The sequence below is a fragment of the Brienomyrus brachyistius genome, chromosome 18 (genome assembly GCF_023856365.1).
Source record: "Brienomyrus brachyistius isolate T26 chromosome 18, BBRACH_0.4, whole genome shotgun sequence".
Lineage (NCBI taxonomy): Eukaryota > Metazoa > Chordata > Actinopteri > Osteoglossiformes > Mormyridae > Brienomyrus > Brienomyrus brachyistius.
Window position 1 is genome coordinate 7,205,242 of NC_064550.1, and position 27,016 is coordinate 7,232,257.

Consider the following 27,016-nt stretch of genomic DNA (forward strand, 5'->3'; position numbering starts at 1 on the left):
CATCCATCCATCCATCCATCCATCCATCCATCAATGTGGTTCGAGATGGATCTTCCTTTGCATAATGCTCTCTTTCAGGACACATCTCTATTTGGATTTCATGAGAACAATGAAATAATGCCACAAACACATATCCCATAAGGGTTTGGAGTAAACAGTTTATTCCAGTTCTCCTTAATTTCATAAGGATTTGGAAAACGGGCACAAGTCCTCTATTACAGAAAATACACTACAGAGATTGTGAATCACAGTCATAACCGCTGAAATGTTTTGCTGCTCACCTACATTAACGGAGCACAGCTACTCTTTCACACTGACCTTTGGAGACACCCATAATGTAGGACATCTCCGAGCAGCCCTAAGGTAATGGGTAACCTCTGTGCCCCGAGAGGTCCATGTGACAAAATAAATCACTACACCTGCAGGTACATCTGTGAGGGGGAGAACAGCTGAACTACACCTTCAAATTAGCAGGTAAAAAAAAAAGAAGTTTTTTTCAGCTGAACATATGACTTTCACCTGTGAAGGAGATTAAAGGGGAATTCCGCCCAAAAGTGTATTTTTTTTTTCTTCCTCCCAGGTCATTTTTCTGGCCATTTTGATCTGACAGGTTCTTAGTGGTTCCTTCCAGTCACCAGCTCCGTCGTACTAAAGGACACGCTGAAATTTAAATGGGACTTTAAATTAAATTAATAGCTGTGATGCAAGTGGCAGGGAAATAAACAACAAGGGCTTGTTATTAAACACCAATGGGATCAGTGCCACTTTCTGCTGAAAAGATGATGGAGATCTTTACAGTTTGGGGAATTTTCCCTTTAACACTGGCTGAGGATGAGAACCAGGCCGGTCATTATCACGCGGTCATGCTGTATAGTGAGTGAAATGTATCTCGAAAAGTAGCAACATTAATAAAACCAAGTGTGACATTTTTTCCTTGGTTGGCAAACCATTTCATTTACATCAGTGCTGTCAGCACAGGTCACAGTAGATAGGAGGGGACCGATTTTGGTAAGATGGCATTTAGAAACTCTTGTCCTTTCCCATGCTACTGTGAAGGTCTCTGGATGGACTCTGGCATTATCTACGTACAATATGGCTTACTAGGTAAACAGCTTCATTTATGCAGAAAGGTTACATAGAAATCTTTCATAGATGTACTGTACATCGATATCTTGGCAACATATCAAGACCTATATTACATTTTGTAAACAATAGCATAACACTGTACATTTTTTTTAACCTAAAGCAGTATTTATATAGGCTAGTGTGAACTTGACTGTATTACAAGGTCATTTTAAAAATGCAGGAGAAAATGTTGCCGCAGATATACTATGCAAAAATCATGCGTCAGTGGTATTATATTTTAGCTGAAGGTGGGAAGAAAGAAAAACGTAACAATGCAAGAACTTCACTACTGATCGCCGCCCTCCTAAACTTTACGGTTAAACCGAACCTCATCACTGCATTCTTTCATAAGGCAAATACGTAAGAATCTTGTGCAGGGTTCCTTCAGAGAACAATCGCCTAACTCTGATAATGACAACAGGCGTTAAGGTAAAGGAGGAGGTATAGTGTCTGTTTTCAGCCACAGGAACGCTAGCTGGCTTCTACAAAGTGTTCCGGGAACGCCACTGCTTCCTTCAGACTCTGCGCTGTAGCACGCTCTCTCCTCCCTGCGCACATCACGGGCGTCGGGACCGTTAAGGTTCACTTCAGAGAGTTACCTTACCTGCTCTTTTTGTAAATTAAAAAAGGGTTGTCCAGGAACAACAAAAGAGCCTCATTACGCAAGGTATATGTGCAAAATCTGCCCTAAAGCAAGGTGACGGTGTTGCAATTCTACAGTTGGGTGGGGGGGTTTGTGGTGAGTTGTCACGACACAGCAGCGCAGACCGTCGGTCCAACACGTCTACAAGGCACTAAGTGTAGGAATGCAGAGTCATACACTGGCATTTCCCATCCACATCTTCAGTCTGGTCTGAATATAGGATATTTGGGCAGGAATTCTATAAGAATTACCTGTGAAGGAGAGACAAAAGAAGCTGTTGAGTTCCTCTGATCCATTCCTATGCGGTTTCGGTATCCTAGTGGCAGTGGACAGGGTACTTTGAAAAGAAATCACAGAACCACAGAAAGGACTCGCTCCTGTAGTCCTCTTACTTAATTAAGTCTCTCTAGCAGTCATTGCTTCCCTGCTTTGTTCCCACTTTAAACTAATGCTGCGTTCCATTTGAACTCGTAACTTGGGAATTCCGAGTCCCTAGTCGGAAATTTCAACTGGAACACCCCCCTAACGTAGGAGTTGGAAAGCTGGAGGAACCTCTGGTTCAGAATTCAAGATGGCTGCACCCTTCATCAACAGAAGCTGAAGCAGTATTTATTTGCTGATTATTAGCACTTACGTCCTATTTGTGTCTCATTAAATCAGTCTTACACACAGTACAGTCCTGCCTCTATCTTTGAACATGTTGCTACTGTGTTTGTATGTGCAAAACACCACATGATGCCTTATCACCTGGTATTGCTAACAATGGCTAACAATGAAACTGGCTAAAACTGGGCCTGTTTCAAAAGGCAAGATTTCTTGCTTAGCTGGATAACTTGCCGGATTTAAAGTAGTCTGGGCTAAACGTAACTGAACGAAGATAAAGGCCATTTAAACTGGGGTGCTTTAAATCTGACGGGTTTTCCAGCTGAGCAAGAAATCCTGCTTTTTGAAACAAGTCCCTGGTATTGCTTAATGGCTTTCCGACTTGTTGTACCGGAACGCAGTTAACTCGGGCGTGACATCAGTCCCAGTTCCAACTTCCAGCATCCGAGGACAATGGAACGCAGCATAAATTTTAAGTGTCAGATGTGTTTAAGTCAAAGATACAAGAGTAATACGGTGTGAATGAGTATCATATCGGTAAATTCAATTTAGCTACTTGATTAATCCTTTCAACCATAGCAATTTACAATGGGTGTTTTTACTGGAGAAATTCATATGAATTACTTCAAAGGTACCAGAATAGGGAATTTCCTGAGACTTGAACCAGTAACCCCAATCCCATCGTATGCCTTTGACCACTACAAAACCTGCTGCCAGCACTCATTCTGAGGCAACAGAACAGGCAAGATGGGGTAGATCTTTGGAACAAGCCAATCAGATCCACTGCAAAACTGCTAATCACCAAGGGCCCACCAATGTGAAAGCCAGCCACAAACGTGACATAGCATGAACGTGATCTTGGGCAGAGGCTTCCAATGCTAAAAATCATCTGATCAAAATGGGGTGCTAAGCTCTGGGAGTCACTTTACTTATGCAACAACCCAGTTTAAGCACATGCGTGTGGTATGAACGGCAATAAATCTGAGCTTGCAGATTAAAGGGTTATTTAATTTCATTCCAAATTTCCAAAAAGGTTTGTAGAACACCATTTTTGATTTTGATTAAATCCGATGCGAATTACACAGACCTTCCAGAGTACCAATGATATTCTTAGGAGCTGCAATTTTATTACAGCTAGAAAGCTCAGCTGTAGCTCAGAAACTCTACTTTTCCCGGTAGTGAAAATTCAGCTTCTGCATAAGTATAAGCTGTTTTTCTCAAGATCAAAGTTCTCTTTGCGAACAGTACTTTGTGACGTAAAAAGTGAAGGGCATAGAGCATCCAGGCATATGCATATGTACGTCGGCTACTCACTACTTAGTCTCCCTCATGAGATAAGCACCCAAAGGGTTTTCAAAGAATGCTATTTCTGAGTCTCAAAAAACGCTGACTGGTGTTGATTCGCAGTAACATCACATTGTATTTATTCTGTGGAAAATCAAGGATCTACCTGCTGGCCAAATTTTATAGCAAATTTTTATAGCGAACTTGTCAGGGACTGGATACCTGTAGATTTTTATTATGTGTATATTATATTAGTGTAAGGTTTAACCTACAGAGTTTTTACATCTCTGATTCTGATCAATCTTACAGTTCCTCTTGTGCAGTGGGAAAGAGACACATGAAAGTGGCCACGAGCTACAAAAGTTCCTGATCAAGACAGCCCAGGAACTCTGAGGCAGGTTCCTGAACTTCAGTGAGAAGGTGTCTTTTGTGCTAGAACACTCTGGCCAAGCTTGGTTTCACGCTGCGTTACGTCTGTGCCCGGCTTTCACGCTGCGTTACGTCTGTGCCCGGCTTTCACGCTGCGTTACGTCTGTGCCCGGCTTTCACGCTGCGTTACGTCTGTGCCCGGCTTTCACGCTGCGTTACGTCTGTGCCCGGCTTTCACGCTGCGTTACGTCTGTGCCCGGCTTTCACGCTGCGTTACGTCTGTGCCCGGCTTTCACGCTGCGTTACGTCTGTGCCCGGCTTTCACGCTGCGTTACGTCTGTGCCCGGCTTTCACGCTGCGTTACGTCTGTGCCCGGCTTTCACGCTGCGTTACGTCTGTGCCCGGCTTTCACGCTGTGGGCTCTTTCTCAGTTTTCCAACAAGCTACAGCTGGGCCACACAGCTGTAATAGGAAAGAACCGCTTTTGTACCGCTTGGCACAAAACACTCAGAATTATCAATTTTCTTTTTACCTGGTGTGTGGGAAAGGTGCCACATCTCACAGGAACATTTTTTTTAAATAAATGGAAACAATTTCCGAGCTCTGGAAGGCATGTTTAACTCACATGCCAACTTTCATTAAAATCAAAAATGGTGATGCAAAGGCCAGTTATTCAATCAAAGTGGAATGACCTAAACCATTCGCCAGTGCCATTATCTTTAAATGCATTTAGTTTAAAAAATGATATATGATAAAACCACTGGGACCATTTAAAAGAACAGAAGGAGGATGCTCAATTGATTTAAAACAGTACCCTTCCTAACATGACCAGCCCTCTCTGCATTGACTTAGCTGTGTATTTGTGTTAATGTAAAGCCTACAATGTTAAGTTTAAATTCACACAGGGTAATCAAACTCACATATTCCATCATGTTGCTGCTCTCACATTTCCTCTTGCTAAGTTTCCAGTGCAGCCCCAGCTAAGGAAGAGAGCACAGTCAGCACAAACCGAAGAGTAAAAGTGAATCCTCAAACCCGAACATGCTGTTTTTTTTTTTTCTTCACAGCAAAACCCTAAATTTACATTAGTCATCAAACTCACAAAACAGAAATCAGAAATGCCAGCTTGCTTAAAAGAGCCAAGGTTTCTCACAGACCACCTCCCACACCAAAGAGATGGACATGTGATGACTGGCATTTTCCTCCTATTACAAACAGATATAAACACTACACACATGGATTTTACGCAGCCTACAAACTCTACCTTGTGATATAACCGGTTGTTTTCCCATTCTAACAACTTCTGAATGGATCTTCTTGTCTGTTAGAAGGAGAACTGGAGTTAATTATCAGGAAGGAGTAATTTTCCACATACAGTCAACACAGTTAGTATGAGAAGTGATTCATCACAGCCGAAGAGTCGTTTATGAAGCGCCATCTTGCTAGCTGCATTCATAAAAGCACAGCAGATCACGCCCCTCAACTAGCAATTAACCCCCTATTAACTTGAGGCCAGACTCGCGCCCGGGGGACGAGGCCTAGGGGTGAGGCTGGACATGGAGGACTGGGGACGAGGCCTAGAAATGAGGCCGGACATGGAGGATGGGGGACGAGGCCTAGGGATGAGGCCGGACATGGAGGACTGGGGGACGAGGCCTAGGGATGAGGCCGGACATGGAGGACGAGGCCTAGGGATGAGGCCGGACATGGAGGACGAGGCCTAGGGATGAGGCCGGACATGGAGGACGAGGCCTAGGGATGAGGCCGGACATGGAGGACGAGGCCTAGGGATGAGGCCGGACATGGAGGACGAGGCCTAGGGATGAGGCCGGACATGGAGGACTGGGGACGAGGCCTAGGGATGAGGCCGGACATGGAGGACGAGGCCTAGGGATGAGGCCGGACATGGAGGACGAGGCCTAGGGATGAGGCCGGACATGGAGGACGAGGCCTAGGGATGAGGCCGGACATGGAGGACGAGGCCTAGGGATGAGGCCGGACATGGAGGACGAGGCCTAGGGATGAGGCCGGACATGGAGGACGAGGCCTAGGGATGAGGCCGGACATGGAGGACGGGGGACGAGGCCATATGTGGTGCCCAGGGGACGAGGTTGGACACGGAGGACAGGCATACCCTCTTGTTGAGGCAGATGACGGGCCAGAGACTGCAGCCCACAGTGCAGCAACAGCACAGGCAGCCGCACAGCAGCCACTTGACGTTGACAGGCAGGTTCTTCCTCAGGCACGTGTTCACTCGGCCCATGCTCGCCTTGAACTCCTCGGGGGCCACCTGGGGCAGGGGGAGGAGAGGGAAGGTCCGTCATTCTGACAATTCACACATGGGGGGGTAACACCAAATTCCTGAAACTCCTGGGGGCGGGCTGGGGGGGGGGGGCGTTAAATTCTTACATTTTTCATTAATAAGGTCCCATTAGAAATAATGGAAACCCAAAAATATTCCGCAACCCAAAAATATTCATATAAAAATGATTCATACAAAATATAGAGTAAAAATACATAAAACAAATTAACCTGCACTTTGAAGAGAATCGTGGATGGTGTGAGGGAAACGAGAGAGAGGAGTAGGGTTATTTTGTAGGACGACTTTCACTATAATGGAATCACTGCTAACTGTTGGCTCACAGGAATATTTTTCTTTTTGTGTGACTTGAACAAGGATCCTATCCAATGACAGCTGCTTTTGCCTCCTTTTTGATTTCGGGGAAATGTGAACATTGCATTGACGTGAAACAGATTCATCGCTCGCACTGCTACGTCCTTATTCGGATGGTGCTTTTCTACTAAATTTTGTCTATACGAGTGAGGCACACCGACTGAAACCAAGCATGGGAAACAATTACCCACAATCCCACAGTGAGCGAGAGAGAGAGAACAACCATCGGCTCAGTTGTGATCACATGACGCTAGGCAGACAAAGCGTATACGTTATACTCGTATTGCAAGACCTCGTTCGTTTATCAAGTTAAAGTTTATTTAAATTTTTTGCTCGTCTTGCAAAACACTTGCAGACCAAGTTACTCACAATCCAAGGTTTTACTGTATATTGCCTTGTTCTGCACCACTTAACACCACACAAACCTGCGCTGCCCTTCTATGCACTGAACCAAAAAAAAACAAAAAAAACCCCAAAAACTGCAACCTGTATTCCTTCTTCAAGTCTCAGTTCCAGAGGATCAAAGGGGATTTTGCTCTTCAAACAGACAGGTATACGCAGATGTTGCTAAGATCAGATGAGAATCTCTAAATCCTGTGCTTGTAACCTGCTGGCTGAGCTTTTGTCATCGTGGGGCAAAGGGAGACAAAACCATAAGATAAGGACAGAGCCCCTGGCTGTTCCCTCCACACAGCCTGAATAAATGCCCATTACTTACTAGGTATGTACGCCGTAAAATGGGGGGTCGTAAGCTTTTATGACAGGATGCAATGGTCTTTCTGCACACAGCAAAAGCCTTCAGCATAAAGCTGGGTAGGTCTGATCTGAGCCTCTCAATCATTATAGGCCCGTCTCCATTGACCACGTCACCCAGGGTCACAATTCTAGCAGCACATTTTATTGCCCAGCACTTCCCTCGGACAGCTCACCCCCACCAACAGCCTTTTTGTGCTGCATCCCTTCCCTTAGCTGTCCTTTTTTTTCTTTTTAGCACTGGAAGGTCTTTCAGTCATTATTTCATCACCCCAGTGCTATATCCTCCCGTGGCTGTTTTTTTTTTTCCCCCTACCGGCACGGGCTTACTTATTGACAGACCTCCATTTTAATGCTTTCTTAAAGATTCAACACTCCGGGATGCTTTGAAAGGTTTCCACCACAGAAGAGGAAACTGCTTCAAAAAAAAAAAAAAAACATCTGTTGAGACCTAAATAGGAAACCGAGAAAGTCTGTGGTGAAAACTGAAGGACTCAATGACAATGAATTGCATTTACATGTAAGCGATGCAGGACGGTAAAGGCTTTGATTTTCATAAAAAGACTCATAACATGAGGCACTGGATTACCTTTCCTGTGAGAACAGAAGGGAATTCGGCATCAAATTTGTTGCTTAGGCCAAACCTGCAGATTAAAGAAAAAAATACCAGAAAAAAAATCAGTCTGTTGGAAGAAATGTAAGGGACATTAAAAAAAAATCAGCAGTATGTCACACAAACATACAAATGCTACTGCTGATTAATGCATTTCCCTCCTTAAGAATGAGTTGCACCTTATCTCTGGTCTATGTGCCAGAAATGTTCTTTAAACAAGCAGGAATGCTCATTCATTGGAACTTATTTCATACATGTTGCTATAATGCAAACTAAAAAAATAAGAAAAATAAAAATGCATAAGAAAACGGCTACAACTGCCTAAAGTTAAAGCTTTCTAAGCAATTCATCCATCCATTATAATACCTTTTGGTCTTTAAGCAACCAAGTACCAGAAAGCCACTCGTTAACATAACATCATATGCATTAAATTTCTCGATTTAATTACATTATATGGCTGAGTAACATTGTCATTTAACGCATTACCAAATCTTACATGCAATGTATGAAATATCTTAATCAGCAATTAGACCACGCAATGTAATGCTGACTTGACTGTGTACAGCATAACATTTAATGCAGACAGACATAAGTTCACATCATGAAAATGGACAGAGAGGTAGTTTATTTACAATTATATATAAATTATATAAAAAAAAACGAATGCAGATATCTAATTAAAATATTGTAACCACTCGTGTGGTAATGCAGAGAAATCCCAGGGGGTTTGAACCTAAACACCATCAACCCTTATATTTTATTAAGAAGTTGAACTATTAATTGATATATGTGATGCCTGAACCAAAGATTCAGCGCACGGCAGCTGTAAGTCCACGGGCTAACTAAAGTTTCCCAAGAAAACGGAGATAGCTGTTAGCGCAAACGCATGGCGCCTGATGTGAAAGCGGACATGACAGACGGGAAATGGGGATTGAACATATAAATCTGTAACCATGTTCGTCAAAAAAGTAGAGGTGCCTTTTTTTGCTGTCTCAAACCTCCTCCAAAAGCTTATCGGGACGGACACGGCTGCTTTGCTCTCGACGAAAGTGCTACCGTTAATTACACGGAGACTGACTACTCGCCAACCTCGAACATTTTACGAGAATATGGGACTTACGAGAATATGGCACGGATTTAAAACAATCACAAAACTTATGCATAGTGCATTTAAAAACGTTATAAAGGAAAAGACATTTCCCCGCGCTTGAGCCGCATGAGGTTAGGAATGTAGCACCTTGGCTAAATTCTATTTGCGGCTCCTTTGTTCCCTGTTTACAATTGAGTTGTTAACACCAAATTTGCAAAGCACTGGTACGGTTACCCACTGCACGGGGCACCCGCTGTCACCTACAAGTTCACCCAAAGGTTTGGCTTATCCAGATACTAACTTGGCATCCCCTTAGCCATAACGGCAGGCTAACTGTCACGCTTGTGAACGTAACTTTGGAAGTAATCTTTCTTAGCCAAGCAGACTGAGCTCAGTGACAACAAAGCGGGATTTTTTTTCCACCACGGCTTCCGAGTCTGCCGACTGCCCTGGCCGACTTCGAGCTAACGGAGAGTGGCAGAGTGTCTGGCTGACGGCCCGGCCTACACCCACAACACGGCCAAAACAATCGGCACCAGCAGCTAAGTGATTAATATCGGCGACGTGCGGCTTGTTGTGCTCCACGGGGTCGCTTACACAGTGATGTGGCCGGCTCCCCGCATAACCACCGGTTCAGGGCAGTATCTGGGCAGGTGCTCGTCGCTTACTACCCGCTCGTCGTCTTCGTCCAGTTCATAGATAGTGTCGAAATCCGCCATGTTTGGCAGTAGGACGGTCATGACGTAGCACGCGCTGCATGAACGTAAGGCGGGCGGCGACATCCGCTGACGCTGACGGGCGGCGCGCGCCGCGCAGCTTCACCTGCAGACCGTACCTGACGTGCAGGTAAAGTGACGTTATCTGCACAACGTCTGTGCACTTGGCCGGTATAAAATTATCATTCCTTAACCAATTTTATTTTGTATTGTCAGCATTGCGATGTCTGTAAACAAAACACAGAAGGGAAATCAATGTTGCATTAAAACACAGAAGGGAAAGCAATGTTGCATTAGGGTTAAAAAGGTTAAAATAGCTTTTTCTGTTAACCGTTTTATTATTTCATACAAAAGTAAATTAATCAACACATTTAGAGACAAGTTAAACAACAGATACAAAGCCGGGGTAACAACCCGACAATATTCAATGCTTAAAATTATGTAAGGCTTGCGGATTAAAGGAAAGTCAAGAGCTTCATTAAGAGCTGCCCTTACGACTGTCAATGGGAAGGCACGATTAATTAAAAAGACTAAAGACTTATCTTTACAAGACATTTTCACAGAATATCTAGTGGTTGTATGTGAGATTAAAGAATAAAATATGTTTAAAATTATTTAAAATATAAATGTGAACAGGGATGGCAGTTGTCAGCCAACTTTGATAAAGCAAATCTTCTAAGTAATAGTAATAGTCAGATAACTTTAGCTTTGCAGTCTTGGTAATACACTGCTTTCTCAACAGTACTGTAAAATGTTAAAAAATTGTGTTTTAAAGACATTATTTTTAAAGACATTTTTTGAAAATAATCACAACTATTTTTTCAAATAATGACATTGATTTATTTAGTTTTTTTTTTTCTGTGAAACCTGAATAGCCGTTATGTACAAACTATTAGACAGAAATGCCAACATTTCATCCACAAGGTTCTTCAGATATTTTACAAAAACATGACAAATACAACTAAGTGTAGAGCCATGACAATGAGGTAGCACACGTCAGGGAACTGCACAAATGAATGTATATACTAATATATACAGCTATGGGTAACTTAGCAGCACTTAGGAAAAGATCCCTGTATATTAAAAGCAAAGCTTCTTTTTAAATATGGTACAACATACAGGTTTCTTTGTGCAATTAAAATCAATATGATTATGCACTAACAGGTGCAATACAAATGATTGCAGTTTAAATATTAACCACCGATTTACCATTAATGTCATTTGAAACAGATGTTTTCAAATTATGTGAAACATAGTTAACTGATGATTCATTGCTGCACTACTTATTTTTTGCCAGGCTGTATTATCAAACAAACAGTGGCTGAATGTAACCAGTTCATTTCATATTTAGTGCAAGAGACATTGTTTTAATTCCAAATTATAACACATGCTAATCATCACCTGATGGTTTGCATGTATTTAACTTCTTTTTTGACTGTAGATTTAAATGGACCATTTTCCTGAACTTGTGTGTTTAGATGTATAGTTTTCATATAAATTCCAAACATCATGACCTGGGTCTATGTACTGTGGGAATGGCTTACATACTGGCAAGACAAGCTCCCAGTACATGCAGATATACCTGGCCAGAAAAGTGAATTCTAATTCTGAGTCGGATGCGATTGACAGTAAACATTACCACTGTATCCTCTTTATGGAAAATACCTGAATGAAGTAATTTTAATTTAAACAGCATAGCACCAAAAATTTACCAAACCCAAACATGAGCAGACATTAACATATATAAAACACACCAAAAATATGAAGTTAATTAGAAAGAAATTCATTCGATATTGCGAAGAGCGTCCAGCATTAAATTTTTGGTAATCGAATAGCGTATCAGGGCCAATCAGCACTGTATTCCTTAAAGTGAGTCTCGAATGACCGACTCCGTTTTCGCAGTGTTGGACCATGGGCTGAGGTTTGCTGTCCAGTGTCTTCTCAATGTGTCAGAGTGCTCAGTTACATTAGCAGTTCCAAGTTAGAATTTATTTGGCTTCTACTGAGTGACGGTGACTTGCTGTAAATTCCCAATAGACTGTACATTGTTCATTCCTGAAGGTGGATAGAGGGAGACGTGGATTTCGGAAGGGCTCAGTGATGGCCGCACTGGAAGCGGGCTGACAGAGCCAGGGTCACTGCGCAGTGAGCTGCTATTGCTGTCGCACTGGCTCACATTCCGTTTGATTAATTTTCTCTCTTTCGCTCTGCGATTTTGAAACCAGATCTTCACCTGTAGAAAGATACAAAGTTACTGCAACTATATATAACTAACTATATATTACTACATACACACATGCACATTTAAAGCACATATTCAAACAGCAGCATTCGTCATATTGAAGAAAAATGTTTTTTTTTCCTGTCTGTCACCTGCTGTGATTCTTAGAAGATACACGGATGGAAAAAAATGCAATAAGTTAAGTTTATTAATGATTACTGTGCCAGGTTTATGGATGTTTTAAGGCTGGGGAACGTCCTGGATGCAATGCCCCTCCATTATTGCAGGGTATCTGCACACATAGACAAACACACAGACTTGCATACCATTATTTATATGTTACTTATATATGTTGCAGTGGCGTACCTGTCGCTCAGAAAGTCCGAGATTAACTGCCAGTTCCGATTTTCGTCTGATTGTGATGTATCGATTGTAATGGAACTCCTTCTCTAATTCCAGCCGCTGATAGTCAGTGTAAACCACCCTGTATTTCTCCTTCGTCCTTGTTTTACCTGTTAGGAAAGAAAAAAACTCCTTTAAAGCAAATTAGATACAGAAAAGCTTTAGATAAAAAGCTTTACATTATTAAATGCACAACCCACAACAAATGTATTTATGTTAATGCAATATAGACATCTATCTGCAAAGGTGATTTTAAACTGTTTATTTATAATATATATGTTGAATTAAAAGAAGCCAAGACAAGATAATAATCAATACCTAAGAGATCAATTCTTCTTCCCATTCAACAAATATTTTTTTTTTGCTTCTTTTACATGGATTCCTTTACTTTATATACAGTAAATGATGGTTTTCCGGAATGGTTGTATTTTCTCTGCAAATGATACGGTTATATTTACAGAGAAGCCGCGACAACTGTGTTATAGGCAAAGACAAAATACACACAGCACACATAATTTTTATTCGGTGATTATTTTCTGTACACAAATGTTCTTATCTACAATTTGAGATGTATTGGCCATTCGGAGTACTGGGAGAATCCTAGTTTAATTTTTATTTAAATTAAATTATAGTTTGATTTACCTATCCTTGCAAGTCTGAGATAACGATATGAAACACATTGCAAATTCATTCATTCTTCTTCTATATCACTTGTCCTATTTAAAGAAATATTTACTAAATATTTACTACTGTTATGATTCATTATTTTCTCAGTTAAATAAACAGTACATCATGTTGTTATTAAGAAAGTTCTACTATTTTACCAGCTGACCGCATCGCGATCAGCATTGTCTCACAGTACAGTTTTACTAGAAAATTCCCCAAGGTCCTCTGACTAAATGTAACACCCTGGGATATGTTTTAAATCTCTGTAAACGTTTATAATTATTAGTAACTTGGTAAAGAAGGAAGGAATGAAGTATATACATTTATGAATATATGATATACACATTTAAATGCAAGTTAAAATCAAGCAGTAATATAATAGTAACTTCCTGGAAAGATAAAACGGCACTTGGTCCTGATCACTATATTTACGGATTTTTATTTTCGGGGAATTCCGTGTTTTATGCGCTCAGCCGACGGAATAAAGGCGTTTATTCTTTTCTATTCAAGATTTAACGGAATTCTTCATCCCGATTGAAACATTCCTCTGACTGTTTAAGTACAGTTACTCAAGATATTTCACTTAGTGAAACACATAAAGTGAAATATCTTGTAATTTTTCCAAATTAAGTGCATTTCTGCGCAAAGGGTCAAAAAGGTGAAAACTTCGAAATACTTTGAACACGCAGACGTACATCAGAAAGGACACATTGACCATTTAAGCTAATGATTATCTGCATAATATTATCTGCATTGTCGCAGATAATATATTATATTATATATATATATATATATATATATATATATATATATATATATGCATTCATTTTTATTGGATTTATATGCTTTTATTTCTATTGAATTTTAGTAATTTTGTGCTTATTATATACTTTACGGAAACGTATTTATTAATAACTAAACATAAATCCTGTTTTACGGAAAGACGAATGACACGCATATAGCATATATACTTTGTTTTTTCCAGTTATCTGAAACGGTAATGAAAAGTTTTTGCCTGTTGATTGAAAGTGAGTTCTAGGGCTATTTCATGTAGTAATTAATAATAATAGTTAATTGCACTAATTTCACATTTGGACACAGATGCATCTAATACTTCGGGAGCAGAGTACTCGCCTGTCGACGTGGACTGCGCCGTCTTGCGCATCCATTGGTAGGAATTGCGCCGCTCCGTATCCGGGGAGTGCTCCGTGTCTGCGGTGTTTTCCTGACCTGGATGTAACGCTGCGGATCCGGGAGGGTGCATAGAGGGATAGTCTTGAGAGCAAAAGGAAACCTGTCCTGGCGATAAGCTGTTCATAGGCGCAGCTATACTGTTTGGGGGGCCGAGTCCGTACGTCCCCCAGTCTTCCCTCGGTGCTCCGTAAGAGGGGGTCCAGGTCCCCGAGGACTGAGAGTGGCAATCCATGTTGGGTACATGATGATATCCCGTATAGTCGGCGTACTGTGGCGTGGACACAAAGTTCTGTGGAGGCATGTTGATGCTGGATCGTCTTACGGTTCCTTGGTGGTACATGGTTCCTTCTGTTTCCAAAAGGTATCCCACGTACATGACTCACAAATATGTAATTTATGGCGACATAATGTTTGCGGAAAAAAAGATATGGGTGAAATGTATGGAAAAAGCTCTGTATTGTCCACTGGAAGTTCCCAAATCGGCGGTTATGAGACCTACTTCCTGACGCGCCTCAGTTGCACATGATTAAGCTAGTTGACAAGGTGCCGGTGGCAATGGTATACCAAGTCTTACCTGACGTCAGACGAGTCCTTAGATCTAAGACATTTGCATTCAAATAGACTTCTAAGGCTGCCAAACACAACTTGCGGCTGCCCCTACCCCTCTTTGCGCATTACCCAGTGCGCATTCAGTGCACAGTGTTTCACAAAAATGCGCATCAGACCTCGTGCATCTAATACTTCTAGCTCTCAGTTAAGTTAACATGACTAATAACTCGGTTAGGTAATACCATTCATGTACGAAAACCGGATCCTGCAATAATAAAGGAACGTGAAATATGCCAGTTACTATGTAGCGTATATGTCGTTGCGCATTTAAAAGGATTCAGTCTTTGCTGCTGCATAGGCAATCGGCGTATTTTACATTTAATTGCTTTAGTGCAATGTCAAAATGTTTCAACGTTTGTTCAGTGTTTAAGTGCAACAAATACATGCATACAAACGTTGACCTATGTATAAGAACGACAAACTGTCATCTTAATATTTGCATTTAAATCCACACCAGAGCAATGCAAACGCAAGTTCTAAATTATATAAAAAAGAAAGTTAGTGTGTTTTCGCTTCCCTATTGATCCTTATGATCGGTAAAAAGTTCCTAGTATAGGAACGTGGCATTTCTACACTCACAGGCGACGAGTCATCCGATAAACGCGAGTGTATGTTAGTTATTTTCGGGTCAAAGAGGTGTAAACTGTGAAGCGATTTCTCTTGTCGCGAACTTTTCACATTCACATTAATTCACACTTCGACACTTTGGAGTCACACTTCACAGCTAATTCCGGTTGAAGGAAACCCTTGAAAGCCCATATGCACCCCAATCTTCTGTCGGTACAACCCGAGAAATGAACAAAACAAAATAAAGACATTTTTAGTAGCTTGAGAGACATGCGTTTACGCTGATCTCCGTAAATTCAGCGGACAGTATGCTTGTATTTAAACGTCCATTGCATTTTAAAATGTATTTTCAAGCGATATCCAGTAACACATTTCTAAGCAAAATATATTAAAATATATGTAGTTATCCAGCAAATAATTGTTGAGCAAGATTATTGTTTTGGAATTTATATGATTTTTCATTGCATTAGTAATTATAGCCTATTTTCTCACTTCATCAAATGCACTTTTTAATCTCTCGATTGTCTGGAACAATAAAACCTGTAAATCTTCGCCGAGTTTGCAGATGTTCTACAATCTTCTCTTGACCCCAGTAGGAGGTTTAACGAAAAACGCCAATTTTATGGGTTATTTCAGCTAAGATGATTTTATTGTACGAAATACACATGTAACCTATTTGAATTAACATAATAAAAACCTAATACAGCTGGTATGTATGTTTTATTGAAGAATGTCTTTGACGATTATATATTTTTTCACTGTCTTTATTTTGACTAACACTCACATACCATAACCAATGTTTTACCAACAAATTAATATAAAGCTTCCAGTTTTCTATCTATTAAAGAGATTTAGTACACGTGTTTTACATGCCGAACCATAAACCGATCAGTGTCATTCCGTCTGGCCGCCAATAACTTTAACAGTAGCTTTTCTCTTGCCTTTCCCGTCATCTGTCGTAAAATTTGACGATTTTAAATTAAACTATCAAAAGAAAAATCGTAGCAGGAGAATGCCATAATTATCTTAATTATTGGGGGCGGTGTGTGCCTCTGCGGGTTTGGCCGTTGTACTGGTGACAGGAAAATCGCCGGTTCACATGTCAGGGTCGGCAGAACGCTCGTTAGCACGGCCTTTAGCCCCCAACCGCTCCAGGCACTAGCTGATCCTGTTTTGTAAGTTGTACGCTCCTAAATAACTAAGTGTTAATTATCTTCTATGTTCTCAGGCATTGATGTAACCAGTTATCTTGGTGTTTTTAATTGGCGCCGTGTTGCCCTCTACCGGTCAGATTATGAGACGCTCAACCCAGTTTCTTTCGAAACTGTTGCTCTACTTCCCCTTAGCGGTTACTTTGCAAAATTGAAAATGCATTCACGTTTGTTGCAATTAAAACCACAAATGAATCAAATCTGAGCTTCATGCCCTAAAATAATTATGGCATCGCTTTAAATACACAAATTACATCTCTCCAAATAAACATGTATTTTGTTATCCATTCAGTTTGCATATTCTTCCCATGTCACATGAATTTCCTCTCACATTCCAAAGATATACAGTTTGGCTGTCTGGAGTCTGTGTGATCATGTATACCGCAGCCTTGTCCCCTGTCATTGTGTATACCACAGCTTCATCCACCTTCATCGTGTATACCGCAGCGTCATCCACCTTCATCGTGTATACCGCAGCTTCATCCACCTTCACTGTGTATACCGCAGCCTCGTTCCCATCATCATGTATACCGCAGCCACGTCCCCCGTCATTTTGTATACCACAGCCTTGTCCCCTGTCATTGTGTATACTGCAGCCTCACCCCCCATCATCGTGTATACCGCAGCCTCATCCCACATCATCATGTATACCGCAGCCACGTTCCCCGTCATTGTGTATACCGCAGCCACGTCCCCCGTCATTGTGTATACCGCAGCCTCATCCCACATCATCGTGTATACCGCAGCCATGTCCCCCGTCATTGTGTATAATGCAGCCACATCCCCCATCATCCTGTACACCACAATTTCATCCCACATCATCGTGTATACCGCAGCCATGTCCCCCGTCATTGTGTATAACGCAGCCACATCCCCCGTCATCGAGTACACTGCAGCCTCATCCCACATCATCGTGTATACCGCAGCCATGTCCCCCGTCATTGTGTATAACGCAGCCACATCCCCCGTCATTGTGTATACCGCAGCCACATCCCCCGTCATCGTGTATACCGTAGCCACATCACCCATCATCGTGTATACCGCAGCCTCATCCCCCGTCATCGTATATACCGCAGCCTCATCCCACATCATCGTGTATACCATAGCCACAACCCCCATCATCGTGTATACCGCAGCCACGTCCCCCGTCATTGTGTATACCGCAGCCTCATCCCACATCATCGTGTATACCGCAGCCATGTCCCCCGTCATTGTGTATAATGCAGCCACATCCCCCGTCATCCTGTACACCACAATTTCATCCCACATCATCGTGTATACCGCAGCCATGTCCCCCGTCATTGTGTATAACGCAGCCACATCCCCCGTCATCGAGTACACTGCAGCCTCATCCCACATCATCGTGTATACCGCAGCCATGTCCCCCGTCATTGTGTGTAACGCAGCCACATCCCCCGTCATTGTGTATACCGCAGCCACATCCCCCGTCATCGTGTATACCGTAGCCACATCACCCATCATCGTGTATACCGCAGCCTCATCCCCCGTCATCGTGTATACCGCAGCCTCATCCCACATCATCGTGTATACCGTAGCCACATCCCCCATCATCGTGTATACCGTAGCCACATCCCCCATCATCGTGTATACCGCAGCCACGTCCCCCATCATCGTGTATACCGCAGCCTCATCCCACATCATCGTGTATACCGCAGCCTCGTTCCCATCATCATGTATACCGCAGCCACGTCCCCCGTCATTTTGTATACTACAGCCTTGTCCCCTGTCATTGTGTATACTGCAGCCTCACCCCCCATCATCGTGTATACCGCAGCCTCATCCCACATCATCGTGTATACTGTAGCCACATCCCCCATCATCATGTATACCGCGGCCACATCCCCCATCATCGTGTATACCGTAGCCACATCCCCCATCATCGTGTATACCGCAGCCTCATCCCCTGTCATCATGTATACCACAGCCTCATCCCACATCATCGTGTATACCGTAGCCACATCCCCCGTCATCGTGTATACCGCAGCCACGTCCCCCATCATCGTGTATACCGCAGCCTCATCCCACATCATTGTGTATACTGTAGCCACATCCCCCATCATCGTGTATACCGCAGCCACATCCCCCATCATCGTGTATACCATAGCCACATCCTCATCATCGTGTATATCGCAGCCTCATCCCCTGTCATCATGTATACCGCAGCCTCATCCCACATCATCGTGTATACTGTAGCCACATCCCCCATCATCGTGTATACCGCAGCCACGTCCCCCATCATTGTGTAAACCGCAACCTCATCCCCCGTCATTGTGTATACCGCAGCCACGTCCCCCGTCATTGTGTATACCACGGCCTCATCCCCCATTATCCTGTATACTGCAGCCTCATCCCACATCAGCGTGTATACTGCAGCCTTGTCCCTGTCACCGTATATACTGCAGTCTTGTTCCCTGTTATCGTTGTGTACCCCAGTCTCATCACCTGTCATTGTTCATACCTCAGCCTTTTGCCCTGTGCTCCCTAGGCTTAATAGGCTTAAGCCTTCCCAACTGCCCTGACCCCTGACACGGCTGATGTGCTTTGAACATTATTATTGTCATGCCCGGCTCGTCTGCTCCTCGTGTGTGCCACACCCCCTGATTACCCACGTGTGCTTCCCTGATATCTATTAATTCTCCTTAGTGTTTTTCTATGTGTGTGTGTATGTGTCTGTATGTGTGTGCTTGTGCAGGTGTGTATGTGTGCCCCACCGTGCATCCATCCATCCATCCATCTATCCATTCATCCATCCATCCATCCATTTTTAATAGCTGCTTGTTCTGTGCAGGGGGTTCACAGTCTATCCTGGAAGCTATTGGTGCAAGGCAGGGATTTTTTTTGTCAAGCACAGACAGCCATGTATGGATCCTGACAAAGCCATGGAAAATATACATCATGTCATTAAACACTGGGCTGTACTTATAGGTGTTTTGTCCGCTGGTGCTCCGGCTCCCCCTGGTGGATAGAGAACCCTGTGAAACGCGGGATAGAGAATTTGCGCAGCGGTTAGGATTTCCGGCCAGTGCAGTAGCTGAACTCAGACTGCACAGTGGGTCGTCGCTAAAATAAGACTGTAGTCTTATATTTTTAGAGCTTTTTTTTTTAATGCCAGCACATGGGGCTGTAGAAGGCATTTGGCGTCTTCAGCGGATGTAACATCTTCACATGCTGTTTTCCAGAATTAACACAGGATACGAGGAGCGTGAGGGCTGCTTCAAAACATCTTTATTTTTTCAACTGGATAACAGGAAGGGGAGTGTGCAGGAACCAGCTTTTTCTATTCTGCCCTAACATTGTTTGCAGGTTTCTCTGAAGGAAAAAAAAAATCTGAAGAATTTTAAAAGCAATATGTGCAATACTTTATATTAGTTTTTTTTGTAATATTAAGCTATAAAACCCATGAATTACTTGTAAATAAAAGCAGAAAATAGTCAGTACAATGTCATTTTATGGCTAAACGTCATTTGATGTTAAAATGACACAAAAATGCCTATTTAGATGACCAGAAGGGGAGAAATACTATTAGTTATTAGCGTGCTGGCGGCTGTAGGTTCCTGCCTGCCCCCACTGTTCCCGGGATGGGCTTCAGTCTCCCCCGCAACCCCAGTTGGGATTCAGCAGTTTCAGAAAATGGATGGATGGATGGATTAATGTATGATTTCCTATGGTATTCCCGTAACTGCCATAATGAGGAACTTAATGACCAAACTTTCACTATGCAGCATCTGTATGGTCAGCATATGACTACAGTTTCCAGTTACTTGCATCCTTCCTCTTCCATGAGAAGTCGCATGTTCAGTCATGCAGTGAAAAATCTCGCAGGCGTTTGGCGAACTGTGGAGTTGCACAAATTCTCCGTTAAAGGATGAGGGCGGCAGCTGTGTCAGTTAATGCCATCCCCCGCTTAAAAGCCCTAAGGTTTATGCTCTTATCAACTGTTTATTTTTAGCAGCACTTTCAGTAAAGTTCTTATGTATTTCAGAGGTCAAATATAATGTCAAGTCTGGTCTTCCGCTAAATATAAAATGGGAACTAAAAAACTAAAAGTTCTATACATTATGCATTTTTTGACGATATGGCCCTGATGGTGATTTCCATCAACATTTTCATTGCTCAATAACTGATATCAAACATATGGTGCAGAATGTGATTTTTTTCCTGGTCTTTGACAATGGTCCATAATGTCCAGATTTTCACATGTGTGTTGAGTTAGAAAGAAACCATTAATGTTACTCAGTAAAGGTCCAAATCAGTTTACAGAAATATTCAAAGAAATGATATAAATATTTAGATTTTACATGCTTTTAACTACGGCCAGAATAATCAGCGTTAAGGACAAATTGAAAGGCTTTTAATTATGAACATCAGCTCCACCAGCTATCTCAGCACAGCCTGTACATAAATTGCAAACATGCACTAAATATAGAATATGCATCATGTCGTCATATGTTCTGTTTTCCTTTCCATTTTTTTTTTCCCACAGAAATTGCAACAAAAACGATTGCCCAATTTCAGCAGAATTTTGACAGTTTCACATATGTATACTACACTTTTGATATGATATGATATGATGCCGGTTATCCATCCATCCATCACCCATGCAAACGCCCATGTGTGTCCATATATATATCCAGTACCGGGTCTGGCTGATTAATCACACCGATGTTGATTCTGAAGACCCAGGGTAGGGATTTTACTCCATGGCTGGAAATGCAGTCCCTCACTGTGCCTGCTACACTGAAGGGTACCAGTTTGTGCCTTTACTTGTCACTAGGGCTGTACCCTCAACTGTCTGGCCTAGCTGTAGGCGAATGTACCTTGGGTCTACTTTAAGGCACAGAAATGGGCTCTGAGGAACAACCCTAAGGTACAAGCAACATTAATGTACCCCACCGGGTACAACCGGCAGACCCTTGAGGGTACAGCCCCAGTAACAGGCAAAGGTGCAGAGTGGTATTCTTTTATATCTGACAGTGTATGGCCAAGACAGTGAGACATTAATTTACCTAAAGTGTGTGTTTGCCTCGTGGAAATTGGGAGGGGAAGGTGAGTCTTAAACGTGGATGTGTGTCAGAACAAAGGGCGTGTGGGAGTGCGGGAGAATCATTCCTGATGCGAGAGGTTCCCGCGAAATGCATGACACTTAGTGGGTCTGCAAAGCACACACACAAAGATGGGGCCCTGAGTCAAACTGGGAGCCCCGGGGATGTGGGGGCAGTCTGCTGACATTAATTATTATACATCACTGATAAGGTTTCAGTATCACATTCAGGTAAATATGTTTCTTCTGACGCAATGTGACACAAAAATAGGGAATGGTGTCAAAACATGAAATCCAACATGATACTGCAATAATACGCAAGAATTTTTACTTCTTAACTGGAACAGTGTCTCTCTTTTGACAATGTGGTTCCGTGTCCAGCAGGGGGAGCTGTAGAGCTCACTTGCTCTGACACTGGGTTCTCCACCTCGGTGTCTTTCATTTGCTACAGTAGGTCTGCCTATTGGCATGTGGTCTGTTCTCGCATGTGGTAACGAGTCTTCAGGCTCCTACCGCAAACTGTGCTCTAATTTGAGGTTTGGGCAGATCCTGAAGTTCTTCCAAGGATGTGTAATTGGGGTGGTTTTGTACAAACAGCTGAATGTGCTGCATGAATGAGCCACTCCTTTAATGCTGACTTGAGGCAGAATCCATTTCAGCGTGTGATTCGGCTTATTTCCTTCACACCCACATCTTCTTGAAATATCTGAAATGAGAAATGTTCTCTTTGATGTGTCATATCTGTTTCCCATATCATGATTTCTGTAATCTCACCCGCCCCCCTCTTCCCGGTAGGGGGACTTCAGGTTTTTGGAGGCTTGTCCAAGTATAATAGGGCTGTGGTGTGAAAGTCTTGCAGCGCCCTGTCTCATAAAGTTAATTAAATGGATGGGGGGTCATGTGCGGAAGGTCGTCAATTCCTATCCCGTGGTCAGAGGTGCGATTTCACCACAGGGCCCTGAAGCAAGATCTTTAACCCCAACTGCTCCAGGGTTCGGCTTTCCCAGCTGTGCACCGTTTTGGGGAAAAAAATGCAAGCCGAATAATCCCATTATCTTCATAAACTCCTGAAATTAAGCTTGGGCAGGCAAAAGCGGGTCCACCATGATATTAACGGCTTTACCGTGCACTGCACATCAATGCATCACTAGTGTCAATTAAAATCTTTTCTAAATGTGAAAAAATGAGCTATTATTGGACACTTTATGGTGAAGCTCTTTTCAAGGGGAGGTTGTTCTGGGAACGTGACAGATCCTTCCAAGCCAATGACTGTAGCAGATGTTTAGAGAGCTTCAGTGCGATTGGCCGAGGCCTCCCTGCTGCATGCTCAGCTCGCACACACTCTCCGTCGGCATCTTTTTTTAGCTATCTTTGTTTGTTTGTCGGTCTATGCTACTTCCTACTTTCCCGGTAAAAAAAAAAAAATGGGATGAGACAGGGTGAAGCCGTAGCTTCCGGCCCCATTGTTTGTCCCCTAGGTGAGAGTCGGGGGGGGGCTCGGACCCCACCTCCTTTGGCGTTACCTTTGTTGGGCTCCCCCAGGAAGCGCATTGTCCTGGTGACCGCGGGAAACGCACGTTTCTAAGGCTCCGTGTGGGCGGACAGCTACAGCAGCTCACCTAATGAGCGGACGGGGGGGGGGGGGCATGAAAGGATTCCTGGCCACGCTGTTTTTCTTCTGTGGGGCAAAAATGTATTTTGGCCAAGTTTTAAAGACCCATTAATGTGTGTCCTCTGCAGAGTCAATGGACAGAGCATCTTGAGGCGAGAAGCTTTGTTTTACTAGGGAAGGTGATGTGGATGTTGCAATTTGGCACTTATACTTTAATCCAGTCATTAAAAGTTGTTGTGGGGTTTGCGTGTTCTCCCCATGTTGTTGTGGGGTTTGCGTGTTCTCCCCATGTTGTTGTGGGGTTTGCGTGTTCTCCCCATGTTGTTGTGGGGTTTGCGTGTTCTACCCATGTTGTTGTGGGGTTTGCGTGTTCTCCCCATGTTGTTGTGGGGTTTGCGTGTTCTCCCTATGTTCTTGTGGGGTTTGTGTGTTCTCCCCATGTTCTTGTGGAGTTTGCGTGTTCTCCCCATGCTGTTGTGGGGTTTGCATGTTCTACCCATGTTGTTGTGGGGTTTGCGTGTTCTCCCCATGTTGTTGTGGGGTTTGCGTGTTCTCCCTATGTTCTTGTGGGGTATGTGTGTTCTCCCCATGTTCTTGTGGAGTTTGCGTGTTCTCCCCATGCTGTTGTGGGGTTTGCATGTTCTACCCATGTTGTTGTGGGGTTTGCGTGTTCTCCCCATGTTGTTGTGGGGTTTGCGTGTTCTCCCTATGTTCTTGTGGGGTTTGTGTGTTCTCCCCATGTTCTTGTGGGGTTTGCGTGTTCTCCCCATGTTCTTGTGGGGTTTGCGTGTTCTCCCCATGTTCTTGTGGGGTTTGCGTGTTCTCCCCATGTTCTTGTGGGGTTTGCGTGTTCTCCCCATGTTGTTGTGGGGTTTCCTCCAGGTGCTCTAATACCCCCTCCCTCCCCCCACACTCCCCGCAGTTTAATAACATGCTGAGGTTAATTGGAGATGCCAAGTTGCCCATAGGTGTGCATGTGTGAGTGTACCCTGCAATGGGTTGGCCCCCCATCCTGGCTTGTTCCCTGCCTTGTATCTGTAGCATTTCAGATAAGCTGCAGACTTCTAAGACCCTGAATTGGAGACGTGGTTACTGAAAATGGATGGATAGCAAACTTTCAAAAAAAAAAAAAAACCTCACTAAATCCAATATATTATGCTTTATCGTTGGCATTATTTCAATAATGAATACTAAATAATGAATACTAATTCCAAGATGGATCACTGGGCTGTTTATTACATTTTTGTTCATTCCAGTCATTTTAAGAGTGAGATCAAGTTAGATATTTTCTGACCGTGATACCAAAATGCCTTCCTTTGGGAACTGAAACTGACGTGCGATTTGGATCTCAGCTCTACACAGCGAGTACTACAGTAGCTGTGTTCACAAAGGTGAAAATTACCTTCTTCTACACTCTCAGTTCTGACACTTTCAAGGTGTTGATTGTACTTTGCATTTTCACTTGGACTGATAACACAGCAAGAGATATCCGCTGAAAAGTAGGAAATATGCTTTGAAGAGGACTGACAACAGTGTATGCAAAGCATGGTAAACAGTGGATGGAGAGTATATTTCTGGCCAAAGAATATGAAAAACAGTGCAGTTCAGTTTGAAATTATTTATGAGGACTGACCAATACATGGGTACTGGGTCATATAGTACATGGGGTAAAAAGTATATATGTGTAATTAATTGTTTTATCTCTCTCTCTCTCTCTCTCTCTCTCTCTCTCTCAAATTCTATCTAAATGTTTATTTTATTTATTTTATGTATGTGTTTATTTATTCATTCGTTTGTTTAATTCCTGCTAATATTTATTGCCTTCTATAATAGCAATTATAATTAACAATTAACTTAATATGTGATACATATACTGTAATAAGGACCAGAGATACCTGCACATTTAATACTTTGATGCTTAAATAGGAAACTAACCCATTGATACAAATTAACATTCTTCTTTTTGATAATAATGTTAATGGTTGAAGTAATGTTAGTTGTAGTATAAAGGTATCCATCCATCCATTTTCCAAGCCGCTTATCCTACTGGGTCGCGGGGGGTCCGGAGCCTATCCTGGAAGCAATGGGCACGAGGCAGGGAACAACCCAGGATGGGGGGCCAGCCCATCACAGGACACACTCATACACCATTCACTCACGCATGCACACCTATGGGCAATTTAGCAACTCCAATTAGCCTCTGCATGTTTTTGGACTGTGGGGGGAAACCGGAGTACCTGGAGAAAACCCCACGACGACATGGGGAGAACATGCAAACTCCGCACACATATGACCCAGGCGGAGACTCGAACCCGGGTCCCAGAGGTGTGAGGCAACAGTGCTAATCACTGCATCACCATGCCGCCCCAGTATAAAGGTATTATTTATGTAATTTTTAAATATAACTCTAGATGGAATACCCTTGTTCTACTGTTCAAGGCTCTCAATACTGTGTATTTTACACATTCCCCAAATTAGCTTAGCGTACCTCCCTAGTCACTTGAAATGTACAGATTAAGGGAAATGCTGAAACTGGATTATTTGAAGCTGAACATTGTTGAATGGGATGTATGCTTACGGGTTATCAGACGGGCAAAAGGAATTTTTAAACTTTTGAAGTGCAAATGAAATCAGAAAATTTTACAGATTGTTTTTTTTATTCCATCCATAAAAAGCAAGAAGTGGAACTTGGTAAAGCCAGTCAGTAATGGAACAATGGTATTTCATGTTTGTTTTTCTAAGTACCACTCGTATCTTCTAAATTCCGTTTACTCATACTAAAGATGTAATTAACCAGTATTCCATCATACTTAATACATGCTGTTCTGCCTTAAATGGTTCAATAACCGCGTTTCAGTTTGATATTTGAAAGCTCGACCTTCTGCACTAAGAATTCAATCTGATGCCCACTTTACCATGAACACAGTAGGGCCAAGCGGAATTGGCCTGATGCCTATTTGTCTCTGCTTTGATTACCTCTAGCTACACATGGCGCCAGAGTTACCGGACAACGTCTCACAATAGGAAGTACACTGATTACAAAAAAGAATGATTTAGACCTCCTTCCTGTCCTGTTTGTAGAAGGCCTTGGCATTTGCACAAGGAATGCACATAAAGATCAACCAGGCTTGTGTCCGTTTAGACCCCTAACCCCACCTAACGAGCGTGCTCAGTTCTCACGCCCACACGACAGCCGGCGAGGGTCACGTTGGCCACGCAGGTGGAGGTCGGCACATGTCAATACCCACCATGGTCAAGATGGAGCGCCTGTTGCCTGGGTCAGGATCCCCAGGTCAGGTTCCTCAGGTCAGGGCACCAGCTTTTTCTGTGCCGAGCTGTGCTAGTGAGCACTCGGGTCTGGCCCCTCTGCTGTGTGAGTCTGCCTTCCCAGGCTGTAGATGGCTCCCAGGTGGACCTTAAGTTATGTTATTTATACACTATTTTATATTTAGAATATGTTTAGAAGTTGTATTTATATTTATACATTAATTGACTGATCAATAAATTCATTAAATGTATAACATTCAAATCTGTATTCAAATATTTCTGAGCTAGCAAAAAATAAATAAATAAATGAATGAATGAATCACAGGAACCCACTA

General features: G+C 42.8%; 2 protein-coding genes across 2 annotated transcripts; both read right to left on the reverse strand.

Annotated features, from left to right (window-relative positions):
• Positions 1 to 138: 138 nt before the first annotated feature.
• On the reverse strand, positions 139 to 9,963 carry chic1 (cysteine-rich hydrophobic domain 1). Its single transcript, XM_048983520.1, has 6 exons — positions 9,752 to 9,963; positions 8,041 to 8,095; positions 6,159 to 6,314; positions 5,289 to 5,345; positions 4,945 to 5,004; positions 139 to 2,019 (listed from the first exon to the last, which is right to left on the reverse strand). The coding sequence occupies exons 1-6, from the start codon at positions 9,934 to 9,936 to the stop codon at positions 1,969 to 1,971; spliced, it is 564 nt and encodes a 187-aa protein (XP_048839477.1). The 5' UTR covers positions 9,937 to 9,963; the 3' UTR covers positions 139 to 1,968.
• A 1,906-nt stretch (positions 9,964 to 11,869) lies between these two features.
• LOC125712922 (homeobox protein CDX-1-like) lies at positions 11,870 to 14,729 on the reverse strand. The gene is made up of 3 exons (XM_048983513.1): positions 14,294 to 14,729; positions 12,458 to 12,603; positions 11,870 to 12,103 (listed from the first exon to the last, which is right to left on the reverse strand). The coding sequence occupies exons 1-3, from the start codon at positions 14,727 to 14,729 to the stop codon at positions 11,870 to 11,872; spliced, it is 816 nt and encodes a 271-aa protein (XP_048839470.1).
• Positions 14,730 to 27,016: the final 12,287 nt, after the last annotated feature.